This window comes from Sturnus vulgaris, chromosome 2, assembly GCF_052056855.1.
Source record: "Sturnus vulgaris isolate bStuVul1 chromosome 2, bStuVul1.hap1, whole genome shotgun sequence".
Lineage (NCBI taxonomy): Eukaryota > Metazoa > Chordata > Aves > Passeriformes > Sturnidae > Sturnus > Sturnus vulgaris.
In genome coordinates this window covers 45,983,567-45,998,155 of record NC_142244.1, presented here as the reverse complement: position 1 = coordinate 45,998,155, position 14,589 = coordinate 45,983,567, and the positions used below count along the sequence as shown (strand labels likewise).

At 37.9% G+C, this 14,589-nt stretch overlaps 1 protein-coding gene across 1 annotated transcript in view; it reads left to right on the top strand.

The window, feature by feature from the left end:
- Nucleotides 1–14,589, top strand: part of GUCY1A2 (guanylate cyclase 1 soluble subunit alpha 2) — a 150,698-nt gene that overhangs the window by 115,612 nt on the left and 20,497 nt on the right. Inside the window, exon 7 of the mRNA XM_014877624.2 lies at nucleotides 6,900–7,054. Within this exon, the coding sequence (XP_014733110.1) occupies nucleotides 6,900–7,054 (155 nt within the window). The remainder of the gene's footprint in view (nucleotides 1–6,899; nucleotides 7,055–14,589) is intronic.

Below are 14,589 nucleotides of genomic sequence, written 5' to 3'. Positions count from 1 at the left end.
GATCCAACCACTATTCAAAGCAGGGCTAGCTTAGATCATAGTGGAAGAATTTCAAGGGAAAGAGAAAAATAATTTCACCTATCAAGTCTGGGGCTTCTTTATGTAGAAATGCTTCATAGCTCCATTTCCCACATTCAGTAGAAATGGCTGAATTTGAAGACCATAGCCCAGGGATGTACATAAGCAATGTGCATCACATTGGCTATAATTTAATTGCATCTCTTTTGCACAAACCACGATTGCTTTACCCAATAACTATTTAAAATAGATTTATTGATCCCAAGGCATTTACTCTATTAGTTTATTGCTGTATGTTTCATTGTCTTTGTATAATTTGCTGTGTATTTTGCTTCAGATGGGTTGAATAATTCTTTGAGTAAAAAATCTAGAAAATTCTGATTAGAAAATAATTTAAGTGTTTATTTCTCCAAGTGATGTTCAAATAGGGAGGAACTATATCCTGTAGTTTAGTTCTATAGAACACCTTGGGAAATTCAAGTGATCTAAATTTTCCTCTGAGCAGGTCTGTTCCTTGGCAACAATTCTGTAGTGAGCTGTACTGTCATATGTCCCTTTCCAGAAAGGCACTATTTATAAATCTATCTAAGAATACAGATAACCCACACACTAAAGCATATGTCAGGACATAGCTGTCAGTCCTATCAACTTGCAGTCCTTTGAAGGAGCAGAAAGGCACACTGACTCACCAGTGTGTGGCCCTGATTTTAGACCTCTGAGCTCTGGGGAGTCTATTTTACATTAAGACATTTTGGAAGTAAATGTCCCCCTGTAAGGCATATGTTGAGATTTAGAGATTGCACTGTTGTAGAAGCTGCTAGAAAATATTAGAGCAGAAAACACCTCACAGAATTTGGCAGATTCTGTTTGTAAGAATCTGGCTGTGTGTCATGGACTAATAGCTAAGACACCCTGCAAGAGGTGACTTTTTCCTTTGTGAAGGGCACTGCAGGGACAGAAGGGAGAAGGTCCATACTGAAACCCAGAGTATCAATCAGTATGTTAGGCCAGAAGGTGAGGAGTGCTTTTGTCTCAGAAATGTTACTGTACAGATACCAATGTACGTGATTGAAGCTGATACCAAAAGTCCTGATCCAGCAGAATGCTTCCTATTGTGTTTAATTGCTTTTCTGGCTTGGGCCATCCATGTGCCTGGAACTGTTTTGATGCAGCTGCTGCCTTGTGCCAGCCCTGAGCTCTGCTCAGCTCAGCACAAAGTCTTGAGCAGCTGTCAGGCAGTCACATTACTGAGAAATAATATTGGAAAGCTCCAGGCTGGCTGAGTGAGGGATCACTTCTGCCCATGGTTGCTTTCCAAATTGTGTCACCTACTTCCCACCTGCCCTCTCTCCTTCGTCTGTGTCTGTGTGAGGCAGGCAGGTCTGAGAAAATGGGTTTTGTGTCCTTCTGGATCCAGTTAACCTGTGAGGCAATCTGAGACTTCTGTTTCCAGCATGGGAGTGTGTTTTTCAGAGTGTGGGAGCTGTTTATTAAGGTCCTTCTTTCCATGTGTGTGGTGTGAAGAAAGAATGCATGCTGAAATGTATCACAGCTCATATTTGAGGAGGAACTGTGAACATCAAACACCTTTTCTCTACTAAAGGAATTTCTTTTGGCTCAGGAAATCCCTGAGCTAGAAAATGCTGGTTGCAGAGAGAGAACTTTGGAAATGAGCATGGTTTTTTGCCCTGTGCTTATAAGAAGACAGGTTACATGGGTGCCTGTAATGTGAGTTGTAAAGTCTGCTTGCATGTTTTAGTATCAACTACTCTTTACTAGAAGACAAAAAGAAAGGTACCCACAGACTTCTTCTTCCTACTCTGCCTTTCAATTTATTTCAGTAATTCCTTGATTAATTAGACCACAGAAAAACGGTTCAAGCTGTAATGATTCCTGAAAAGAAAATCAAGAGTGTTTTGAATTATTCCTCAAGCTTCTTATGTACATGGTGCTGTGCAAAAATATTTGCAGTCCTTTCCTTTTCAACTCAGAAATCATTCTTCACAGTCATTCCCTTATGCAATTCTCCATGCTGTTGCCTATTAGTCTCTTTTCTTCTGAATAAAGCATAAATTATGCTTTTTAAAATAGATTTGTAAGCCCATAACCAAGACTGCAAATATTTTTGCACAGCACCATGTACATAAGAAGCTTGAGGAATAATTCAAAACACTCTTGATTTTCTTTTCAGGAATCATTACAGCTTGAACCGTTTTTCTGTGGTCTAATTAATCAAGGAATTATTTTTAAATCTTGTAATGCAGTGTCTCAGTTTTGACTGAAGGAAAATAAGGTTAATGTATTCTATTGGTTATCAATGTGCAAATATTTGTTGGTCAAAAAATTTTATATTTGAGAAGATTTTAAAAAACATTCTTGAGTAGCCAAGTGCTACTTATCAGATTGTCTTTCCACTTGCATTCTAATTTTTGCCTTGAAAATTACGTGGAGAAACAAGGAAAGAGGAAGAGAATACATTTTTCAACAATGTTTCAAAAGAGAAAAACTCAAGAGCTTTGACCATAATGAAAATGATTGATTTTTTTTTTTATTTATTTTATTATGAGAGTACTGATTAACGGAAAGAGCTATTAAGAAACAAATTAACAATGATGGAATTTACTTCAGGCATGCCATTGCATTTGTTTACTGTTATTAAAATATTTTTGCCTCTTCCCCATAAAGTCAATTGAAGATGGATTGCAAATTTTCACTGTTACATTTACTCTCATCTCAGTTGGAATAGGCTTTATTTTGATGTAAGAGTGCAGTTTTCAGTATGGTGCCTAAGAAGGCATTCAGGCAATTGCAAGTAATTGAAATTGCACACCAGATAAAAAAGAAACAAAATGAAACAAAGTAAAGACCCCAGCTCTTCTAGATATAAAAGAGGAAAATCATACTTTGGCAATGAGGAGGTGTAAAGAGGTATCATACAATTTTTCTAAGATTTGGGGCATTAGAAAAATTCAGTAACAGAATGTTCAGTTCAGAACAAGAACAAATATTTTTGTGTTGTTCATCCTTGTTCCTGTTTGCTCTTAACTTTCCTTTTGCAGTCTAGTCTGGACTATCAGTTCTCACTGATACCACTTCTGGCACACTTCCCACTTAGATGATGATCAGTCCTCCTCATCTTTCTTTATGAGTCTTCTTTATCACTATTAAACAAAATCACTATCCTTCCTGTCACTCAGGTATTAGATATTTGTGCTCTTTGTGCCTTATCCAGTAGGAAATATCCAAATACTGCTACTTTCCCCATACAAGTTTTGGAAGCTTCTTTTGCTTCACACATAGCCATGTCTTTCCTCTCACATTGCATTGATCAATGCAGGCTGCTTTTCTTTTACACCTCTGACTCACCAGCTTTTCTCCACTTCACTATTACCACAGCTCTTGCAAAGACCAGATTTGTTAATCTTTTTTTTCTCATTTTCCGTTGCACTCAGTTCAAGTTGTCCCTCTTTAATCTCTCACAGGTCTCTCAGTATTTTTCCCACCTGTTCATGTTTCTTTTGCCATTGTGCCTTCCAGTGTCATGCTTTAGAAATGTCTTTGGCTTTTGTCAGTCTCTTCACTGTTCCTTAACTATTGGAGGAATGGTACTTACTGGTTGTTTTTTTCACAGCTGTCTTCTCCTTGTGATAGTTTCCAAAGACCCATCTTTCCATTTGTGTGCATAATGCCTCTGAACTTTCAGGTTCAGTTACATGCTTCCCTTTTATCTTTAGCCAAATAAATAAGGGCATACAAAGGAGCAGTTTGTACAGATGAAGATCATGCATTTTTATTAAAAATGGTCCATTTAAGACAGTTAATAAATGTAGAATTGGTACTATGCACATATTAAAAGAAGTAAACTGAGTTATGATAGGCAAAAAAAAAAAAGCATCCTAGTGTTGACATTTAATTTTTACTTTCTATGCTATTATTAATATTTAATGGAGACTATTCTGAGAAAGCACTGATAAGGGCTGCATGTACAATATAGCTTGGGAACTATGACTATATTTCTGTAACTGTTGTTATTGTTTTAAGATATGTGGCCTAGGCAGATTTTCTTTACTGGAAAGTTAATGTGAAAGGTTGATGTGCCCAAGTAAGTACCTTCTCATTAATAATTTGATCACACGTTTTTTTCCCTTTGTAAAAAAGAGCCTTAAGCTGTTAACACAACAGTTTTCAATTCAGAGAGGAAAAGACCAGAAACAACAACATATCTGCAAATGAAGTAAAATCTTGAAAAGACACTTTTAAGTAAACTTATTTCTCCAAAAAGTACTATAGGACCAGTGTAATTGTTATTCTCAGTATAGTAAGACACACTAAGGAATACTTCATGGCAAGAGTATCAGTGTTTGCAAGCTCTTTTCTTGTAGAGAGCTGTATAATAAAGCAGATGTGGAGCTTTATTGTAAGCCATTCTTCATGTAATTTATCTCTAAGGTTTATTGAGAAAGCCTACATCAATTTCCACCCAGTGTAAACTTCAGGTTTTGACACTCTCTATGTAGTTTAACCTATGTTTGTGAGAATATAGCTACCTTTTTTATTGTAAGAGCCTGTGTTTTTTAAAAAAGCTCTTAAAATAGTATAGAAGAACCCTCACATCTGTCACTGAGGGAGTGATAAAAAAACCTATGTGGCCATGTAAAAGGAAGCAATGAAAAGAATGAAAGTAACAAAACAACCAACAATAACTTCAGCTTTCACTGCATATATTGCAAAAGCAAATTGTATTTTCTTAGTATGTTTTTTGCTGGCATCTTTTCCATCCTCTCAAATGTGTACTGTTATCCCTGTGTTTTTAGAGAAAAACAAAGCTAGTGCTTTTTGTTGCAGTTTCAGCCTGGCCTTGCATGTGATTGAATCTTCTGTGGAGGAGGTCACAACACACAGTTAATTTGTGATTTTTAAATAAATTTGCAGAGTAGCAATGGAGCAAATAGATTTCATTAGCTCTGTTCCTAATATTGTGTGCAAAATTACTAATCCACCTCTCATCTCACAAGAACAAGACATTGTAGATAGGTTACTTATTATTTATTGAAAGCTGACAGCATGCTCACTGCTGTGTGAGCAAGACTTTCTGCTCATGGTCTTTCACTGAGGGCAGGTACTGACCTCACCTATATAGAGAAGGGCTTTTTACCCAGTTCATGACTGCAGGATCACATTTTTCACTGGTAATGGACAGTGGAGTTTAAATTTATGTTGTAGCATAAGCAGGAAATCTAATTGCTCCAAAAAGATGACCAAAATAACCCAAGTGTTAGGAGTTTGCACAGATGTTAGCAGGCAAACCAAGTTCGTAGACGCTTCTCAGTCCTATGGAATAGAGGATTTGAAGGATTTTGTGGCTGCCTTCCAAACCATAGTAAAGGTTTGAAAGCTCAATTAAAGTGAGTGACACTTACTCAAAGATAAAAAAAAAAAAACCAACAAAAAAAGACAAACAAAACCAAACAACCTAGTCTGTAATTAACAGCTTTGTTGTGAAGATTGAGGGTTTTAGGCTGCCTGTGAGAATATTTTAAATAGTATCACATTGAATGCAGAGCATGTCCCGAGGTTCTGCATGAGCTTACTGTACAGCAGATATAATTCTAAACCCATTGTCTGTGACACACAAGAAAGGATCAAAATTAAGAGTGCTTAGCTGCATGGTGAGAGTCTTGGGCATGTGGTAAGAACCATAGTCAGTGAAATAATGTGGGGTCCCACATGTTCTTAGAACTTCATGGACACCAATGTTACCAGATGCTGGCATCTTCTTTACATAATGAGGAGTAACAATCATTTTTTTATTTGTATTTGAGTCTGTATGTATTTTGTTATTAAAAGGTAATAGGGACTGATGGACAAAAGCACAGTGCAATAACTGTGAATTAAGTCAAAGGACCATATTGAGTACAGTGTCAGGTCAGACACTCATTCATACCCCATCAGACCCTCTTAGTAGCTGCTGTTTATTTCCTTCACCTTATGTTTTGCAGCAGCCCAGTTGCTATGAGCAAGAGTATCCTCAGAAGATATAAATATCTTCTTTTCTATTTTTTCCTGTTACAAAGTTAACAAGAGAAAAAGATTTCCCTATCCATAAAAATTATTTTCTTGGCAAACACAATTGTTAGCTAAAATATATGCAGAATGAATATCTGTTTGATAATTCACTCTGAAAGAAACTGGATGGTGACTCTGAGCTTTACAGGTCTATGCAATTGCCAGATCTTGGACTGTTACAGGGGATGACTGCTGAAAGAGTCACATGGGTGTTTTAATTTGCTGGGAATTTATTCCTCCTTATTTTGAGGGGGATACAATTACCTTTAAAATCACTGGTGTCTCAGTCTTCAACATTCTCACCTCTCTGTCTGACAAAGTGAGAAAGACCTTAGACCTTTAAGAGTTTGGAAGAAAAATATGGGGGAGATAAAAGTAACTTATTCATTCACTCCACTTAACTACTTTTCCTGCCAGTTTGAGAAAAATTGGGTATTACTTTAAAGCCTGTGTTAGAAGTAGTGGCAGCAATAACCTCTGTAATGTGTTTGTTTGTGTAATTAGATGGCTGATACTGCAGTAACTCTGGATGATCCCATCCTATTCTGCTCATGAGTTCTGTTTTGACTGTCACAGTCTGCAGAAAATGTGTACAGAGGAAGATAGTTTTAGTGAAAAGATAATAATCTTTCTGTTCTTCTTTCTTTTAACTGCACCTGATTTAAGCTAGAGGAATAGAAGAGCCTGTTTTCTTCCACTTCACTTCTTTGGTTTATTCTTTATTTGAAAAGGTTGCTTGTAGATGAGTGCTGAAGACATTACCATCGGTGGCACAAGAGAGGCAGGCTGACATGGCTCTCCTGTTTTTATTCCAGATGAGGATAGGCATTCACTCAGGGTCAGTGCTGGCCGGCGTGGTTGGTGTGAGGATGCCGCGCTATTGCCTCTTCGGGAACAACGTCACCCTCGCCAGCAAGTTCGAGTCAGGAAGTCACCCACGCCGCATCAATGTCAGTCCCACCACTTACCAGTAAGTCCTCTAAACCCTGTCCTGCCCTCTGGGTTTTGTTTCAGCCTGTTCTCAGTTCCGTCTTGTGACGTGCTCTGTCCCCAGCACGAGAAATCCAACAAAGTTGGTAGGGATACGGCATCAGGACGGCTGGAAAGAGGGGTGTTGCTTGGGGATGGCTGGCTTTTGTTTGCAGGTTTGTGTCAGAATGTGCAAAGAAATCGGGCATTGGAGGCAAGGAGGCACAGCAGAAAAGCCAGCCATTCCTGCCTAAAATAATATGTAAAAAAAGAAGTGGGAGATATCTCCCAAAGCAATGTAGTTTTATGCACTATTTCAGCTTTTGACTGAGGATTTGGGTTCTACCTGCTAAACACTGTTCATGAAAGAAAGCATACTCCAATTGTCTCAGAAGGAAGTCTAATTTTGCCAGAAAGGCCAGGCTTACAAAGAGATTTAATGCTTTCTTGAAGACAAAACTTCTTATTTAGTGCTGTAAAGACACACTTGATAGAAGCATCCTCATAACATAGGAAAAAAGATTGAAAATGGCAAAGCATTATCCCTAGTGTTTTGAAGAGATTATGCAAAAAGAGAGAAGGCTTGATTAAATCTGGTTATAAGGAACAGCTCCTAAATAAAAAAAAAGTGTTATGTATTGTTCAGATTTGACAATTTGACTATTGGAATTTCTACTGCTTAGATTACAGTTGATGCACTCACTTATTTTTTTGACAGGATATCTCAATCTTCCAGTGTTCTGTATCTGAAGTAATTTTCTGAAGTAAGGTTTCGAGATTGTGGTAATTCTGTACACAGTTGCTCAAACCATATTTCTTTTCTTTTTTTTTTCTTTTTTTCTTTTTTTTTTGTTTCCTATTCAGAACTGTGAACCTCAATTATTTTCCCCCATAGCTGTCTATGTAAATAAAAATTTTAAATGGGATTTCTTCATCCAAGTATTGAAGTGTCTGCTATGTTAAAATATGAATCAGTCAGAAATTAAAGTTAAAAGTAATTAAACTAGTGCATAAAGTGACATTCTTCTGAAGAGCCCATTCACTTGAGATCATATTATGAAAATGAAGCAAGTGTAAATTGAGCAAGAGCTAGAATAACTGAATAGGCTTTGTATCATAAAGTGAACAGAAATAGATTCATACAGTTGTCTGGTAACATGCAAGAGAAAGACAGTCTATTATTCTCCAAATCTATCCAAAACCAATCTATCATTGTTTGCAAAAAACATTTCCACTTAAATAAAAATGAATTCAATAAATATATAGGAAATTTCTGTTTGGAACTTGATATCAATTGAAAAGAAATTGGTTTTGGGACCTTCCCTACACAGCATTCTACAGCCTTTGGCTCTTGGTCATCCACTGTGGGATAGGAGGAGCCTCCTAAAAGCTTTTTTTGAATAGTCATCATAATTTTGTTTACCATTTGTGCTCCAGTTACAAAAATTACACAGCAGCAAGGCCTTTGATGTGGTTTGTGGTCTGGTAAAAGGTGACCAAGGCCCTGTGACAAGGAGCTGGACTTCTCTTGAACAGGATCAGCTTTTTCAAAAGTGCTGTTCTCCAATCAGAGTCAGTCTTCAAGATATTCTGAAAGTGCAGTCCATACTTTTTCAAAAGAGAGAGATCTTAGCAGATCACAAATATGGTTCAGGGGAGTGATTTCACTTGGAGCATATCTTTCAGGCTGTATCAAAAACGGATCTGCAGTTTTTTTCACTTCCCTTTAATCCCAAACATCCGGTATGAATAGGACCACTTTTTTCAACAAGGCTGAACTTTTACCTTATATGACCTTCATGTCTGTACTTACCTTGCAGTAGTGTAGACTGTTGCTTCAAAAAGGGAAGAAGGTAGAAAAGTGACTGATTACGTAATAATGCTATACATAAAATTGCAAATCAATACACAACAAAATACAGAATTATTGGTATTTTTTATCTGCATTGTTGCACTCAGTAAACAATCTGTTGTTAATGTGCTGAACAAATTCAGTGCTTGACTCGGAGAACTTGCAGTAGAAGTAACAGGCTAGACACATGGTTGCAGGTAAAGGCAGTAGAAATGGCAAGAAAATATATGTTTGCATGAGATGCAAGATGAGTGGCTAAAAGTAGTGGTGATCAGGCCAGGAACAATTTTGTATTACAGGTTTGGGAAATGATGTGGAAAGATAAAATAAATGTACATGGGGCAACTTGAAAAGTTGATTTCAAACCATACCTTCTGGCATAGCTGAAAGCTTGAAAACAAACAGGAAAGAAGTCAAGAAATGACACTGTTGGCACAGTGGCCAGAAGAGACTGCAATTACAAAATACTCAAAGGGGCAGAATTAGTCAGAGTTTCTGAAAGTGATCTGTGAGATTTAACATAATATCCTTGTGATGTCCAAATTAAAAAGCAGTCATCTGATGCATCCATATATAAGTTTTCCTAAAAATAATTTGTATGAGAATATATTTATTGTGTATAAATAGTGATTCATCACAAACTGGAATGTATTTGTATTTTTATTTATATTCTATAAAATGCTTCTATTTGATGACACTGTGCTGCTGTGCACTTTGTTAATACTGCTGTTAATATTCTATTGTCTAAGAATCAGTGTTTTCCAAAGTAGATAATATTGCAGTCAGTATGAAAACAACGGAATTTTTAATTATATGAAATTACTGGCATTTATCATCAAGTGTTTTTGCCTACCATGGCCCCTGATGGAAGTTGTGATACAAGTTTTATAAAAGCCTGCAGGTCCTGGAAACATGCCCAATACTTAACAGCTTTCATTTTACAGTAAAGATTATGCATCATAAAATGCCATCAGCATTCAAATAATAATCACACTTCAGAATACCTATTATTGGTTATATACCCTTCAAGCCTGTAATCTGCCTAAGTAAGAATCAGAATCTAAAATTATAAGTACAAGGTGTGATGCTTGTTGCTTGGCAGCAGCAGTGAGCCTGGGGCAGCCTTGCTCCAGTTACACCTGCCTGGGCAGAGCTCTGCTGTGTGTGAAATAACACCTTTTACTTTGGACTTTGCATTTTTTGAATCTGAAACATCACTTCTGTTTGAAATATCCTGTTCTCTTGAACAGACAGGTCTTTGGACACAAGGATCACAGAGCCCCATTTGCTTTGAATCATTGAGCATTGTGAAATTAAATCACTGGAATAGCACTGGTGAAACTTCCAGGGAAAAATGTGGAAACTGGAGAGGAAGTTGAGCATCTCAGACTGGTCCCTGTTTAAAAATATGGACAGGAAAGAATAGGAGAAGTATTTATTTAATTCATCTACATTATCCTAAATTGAATAGAATTACCCTATTTTCCGTAGTCACAAAGGAAGTGCAGTAAGATTTACGAGACTGCAGCACAGGAGAGAAATTAAATATTTTTTTAGGGTTTTTTTTTTTTTTTTGTTTCAGCCTTTAGTAATGATTTTTATGAGATATTAATATAATATATCCACATTTGTCTTGTTTTCCTAGTAGTGTTGCAATATAATGCTTTGGGATTTCTAAGCAGTTATCAAAAGGAGGTCAACACAGTTGTTCCTGTTTGTCAAGTAACTCCTATTTAAGAATGAATTCTTTTTTTCCCTCTACTTTCTAGCTCTAGTCTTTTGCACATGTATTTTTCTTGTGGAGAATATGCTTCTGGCACTCAGTGCTGGCTACAGATACTTTCCATTATCACATGCTGAGCAATGCATCTGGGACCTGAGCTTAGGTGAAGATGAACAGCCTGTGTCCCACATCTTTATCTTGATTTAGGAGAGAGGGCAACCCAGGTATATCTCCTTATTGAGCTGGGTGAGGTCATTGTGTGTTCATCTGCATAAATTCCTTCTCAGCCTTTAAAATAGATTTAAACAGATGTAGGTTTTTAATACTTCTTTCGCATAAACTTGTATGAAAGAAGTTTTAAATAATTGAGAAGCATTTCCACACTTTTCTCTTTACAGGGATTTTAAATTAAAATTTGACTTTTCTTTAAACTCCTTATTGATTTTTATTTTTACTAAATTCTTTTTCCTACAGGTTATATCTATTTATATGGATTATTTCCCCTACAGGTTATAGCTATCTCTAGATCTATATTTTTCTGTCTCATATGGTCAAACCAAAGGGCTTGCTCTCCAAGAGCTTTTCAGATTATTTAATTTCATTATTTCTTTTCAGATTTTATTTCTCAGCATCCTTTAAAAGACTTTGTTTCTATGTTGGTCAATTTACCATGTATGTTTTCAACAGATGTTGGTGGACAGACAATTTAGTTTTGGACAGATTGGGAACACAACTTATTCATGGCCACAAAAAAATATTGCTGGTCTAATTTTAGAAGCATAGTCAAAGTGCACTGGTTTTTCTTTGGTTTCTGCTCCCAGTGTCACCTGCCTCTGTGAGCCTGCACCCCCATAGTCACCGTGTTTTGTGATTGTGGTCCTTGGGCCTCTGCTGTCTGTCTCTGCTTTCTGACACTGAATTTTCATTCAAGGTTCACTCTACACAGGATAGCTGTGCTAGATCTCTGTTCAGGCGTTAGCAGTGTGTGTTGCCCCACAGTTTCACACAGCTAAAATATGTTTAGGCAAAAGTCATCAGTTGGCTACACAGCTGTTAAAACTAAAAAGAGCTCAAGCCTGCAAAAATCCAGGCAGGTCCTCAGACCAGCACTGTTATATCATTGTAAAGCCTGAGGCGTTTTAGTAGCAAACCTGTGCACTGAGCCTCTGATGTCCCAAACAGAGAGCAGAAACCCAGAATCCTTTTTTGCTTAGGTGGTTGAGAAAGAAAATTATTAAAGGTCAGGGATTGACACTTACCATGCTGAGCTGCATGTGGAATGCAATATATTCCATTAAAAATCCTGACTGGCCCTTTGATAACCTTATCTCTCTTGACTTTCTTGAAGAAGAAACACCAATACATTAACTTCCATAGTTTAAAAAGTAATAAATCCAATGTGCAATTAATTAGGTAGTGATGTAGTCAGGGTTTTTTTTTCCAGTCTCCTTATGTTTATAGCATGCACAAAAACTGAGGGAGAAATTAAAATCCGCTAAAGTTTAGAACCAAGTGCACTGATTTTTAGCATTACAATAGCAAATTTGTATGTTTATACAGAGTATTTTAAGAGCAGCCTTCCAAAATTTCTAATGAGTATGGTAATAATTTACTATCTGTGTTCATGTGGAAACAAATGAGCTGGTTTATGTTATCAAGAAGATGCTCAGTTGGTGAAAGAACAACACTTGTTGCCACAGAGGAAGGGAGCAGCAATCCAACGGGAGACTTCTCTTAGCCTGTTTGGAAAGCCATTAAAATTAGATTTTCCGAATTATACCAATTAATGGGGTGCTGTGAGTGAGGTTAACTAAAGGTTTTACAGTACTTATAGAGTTAGGGCAGAAAGAACCATTTTCTTTTGTTGATATCTCTCCTTGTTATGGAAGATTAACCTGGCCAGTGTGCTTTTCTTGGTGTATACTGTTTAGGAATGCAGTGCATAGTTTCCTTTGTTGTACAGTATTATATTTCTCTTAGTAATTTTTTTCAGTTTTGGTCTATACAGACCAATTTCCCTAAAGAAAAGTTCATACTGAAGTTTAAATGTGAGTGGGTGCTTTTGTACTCTGATTCAGCAATCCAATGAAAAGCACAAGTCTGACATCTCTGAGAGACAGAGCAAAAACTGTGGGTATGGAGGGAGTTAAAAATTGTCATAGGAAATATGCACTCGCTATAGAGGGTTTTGCAACAAATAATTCTGCAATAGCAAGTCTTAGTTCATTGAAACAGAAGAGATGAGCAATCACCGTTTCTTACTTCAAATTAGAAGGCTGAGCCATATGAACCATATGAAGTTCAATAAGGGCAAGTGCCAGATTCTGCACGTGGGACCAGGCAACCCTGGTTGTGTGCAGAGACTGGGGAATGAGATGCTGCAGAGCAGTGCCATGGAAAGGGACCTGGGGGTCCTGGTCAATGGCAAGTTGGACATGAGCCAGCAGTGCCCTGGCAGCCAGGAGGGCCAACCCTGTCCTGGGGGCATCAGGCACAGCATGGCCAGCTGGGCAAGGGAGGGGATTGTCCTGTTCTGAGCTGGGGCAGCCTCACCTCCAGTGCTGGGGGCAGTGCTGGGTGAAACAATATAAGACATTAAACTGTTGGAGAGTGTCTGAAGGAGAGCAACAAGGATGATGAAGGGTCTGGAGGGGAAGCCATATGAGGAGTGGCTGAGGTCACTTGTTCTGTTCAGCCTGGAGGAGACTGAAGGGAGACCCCATTTCAGTCTGCAACTTCCTTGTGAGGGGAACAGGAGGGGCAGGCATTGATGTCTTCATTCTTGTGACCGGTGACAGGAGTCAAGAAAAAGGCATGAAGCTGTGTCAGGGGAGGTTTAGGTTGGATATCAGGGAAAGGTTCTTCACCCAGAGGGTGTTTGGGCAGTGGAACAGCTCCCCAGGGCAGTGATCACAGCACCAGCCTGGCAGAGATCAAGAAGTGTTTGGACAACACTCTCGGGCTCATGATGTGGTTCTTGGTGATGGTGCTGTGCAGGGCAAGGAGTTGGACTTGATATTCATGATGGGTCCCTTCCAACTCAGCATATTCAGTGATTCTATGGTTTTCTGAATATAGAAAGTCTGATGAAGATGTGACTGTTTCTTGCCAAGATAGTTTGAAATATAATTACCGCATAATTTCATCTATGTGAAGAAAGAGCTACAGCTTTTAAAAGCTTCTTCAGTGTTCCCGCTAAGTATGATCCCGATTTTCATTCACACACAGACCTCTTGAGTTTTTTTCAAGGAACTGAAAAGAAAAAAATAGGATTAATCTCAGATACTATCTCTTTTTGTCTGAAAGCAAGAGCATTCCCACCAAGGAAGGGACAGAACAAGAATTTTAAAAGCTTTGGATTCAGGTTAGAGGAGAAGATGTCAAATTTAATCAACTGCAAATCAATGTTTAAGAAATTGTTCCTCCCCTGAAACATCAATGAAGAAGACAAGCTGAGGGCAGACCTAATTCCAGGCAACTTATAGGAATGCCTGTGTATATCCTGACCCTCACAATCTGAGCTCTGAATTGTAAGTTGTGTATCCAACTACTTGAGTGGAACCCAGAATTTTGAACCTGTGAAAAACCTACTATAAAAATATCCTTTGCAATAGTGCCCTAAAAGAAAATTCACAGAAGTGATTCAGAAAATACATCTAAGACAAATGCTTTGGGATATTTTCAGACTAGTTGCTATATGAATATTCCTGAACTGTGGAGGTTGTGTAACTCCAGCTTAAGATCTCTGAATATGGGACAATCTGGGGACATTTTTTTATACAGTTTAAGCTGCAGCATAATTTACTGAAGGTGAAGGATAAGATTGTACTCTCAGGGTAGATTGCTCTTTCAGACTTTCTCAACTGGTAGTCTGTCTTGTTCACAAAGGAGTGCTCTGAGAATGGTCCATGAGGTGAGGCAACCAGCCACAACTGGGTGCCATCACCCAGGGAATGTTCCA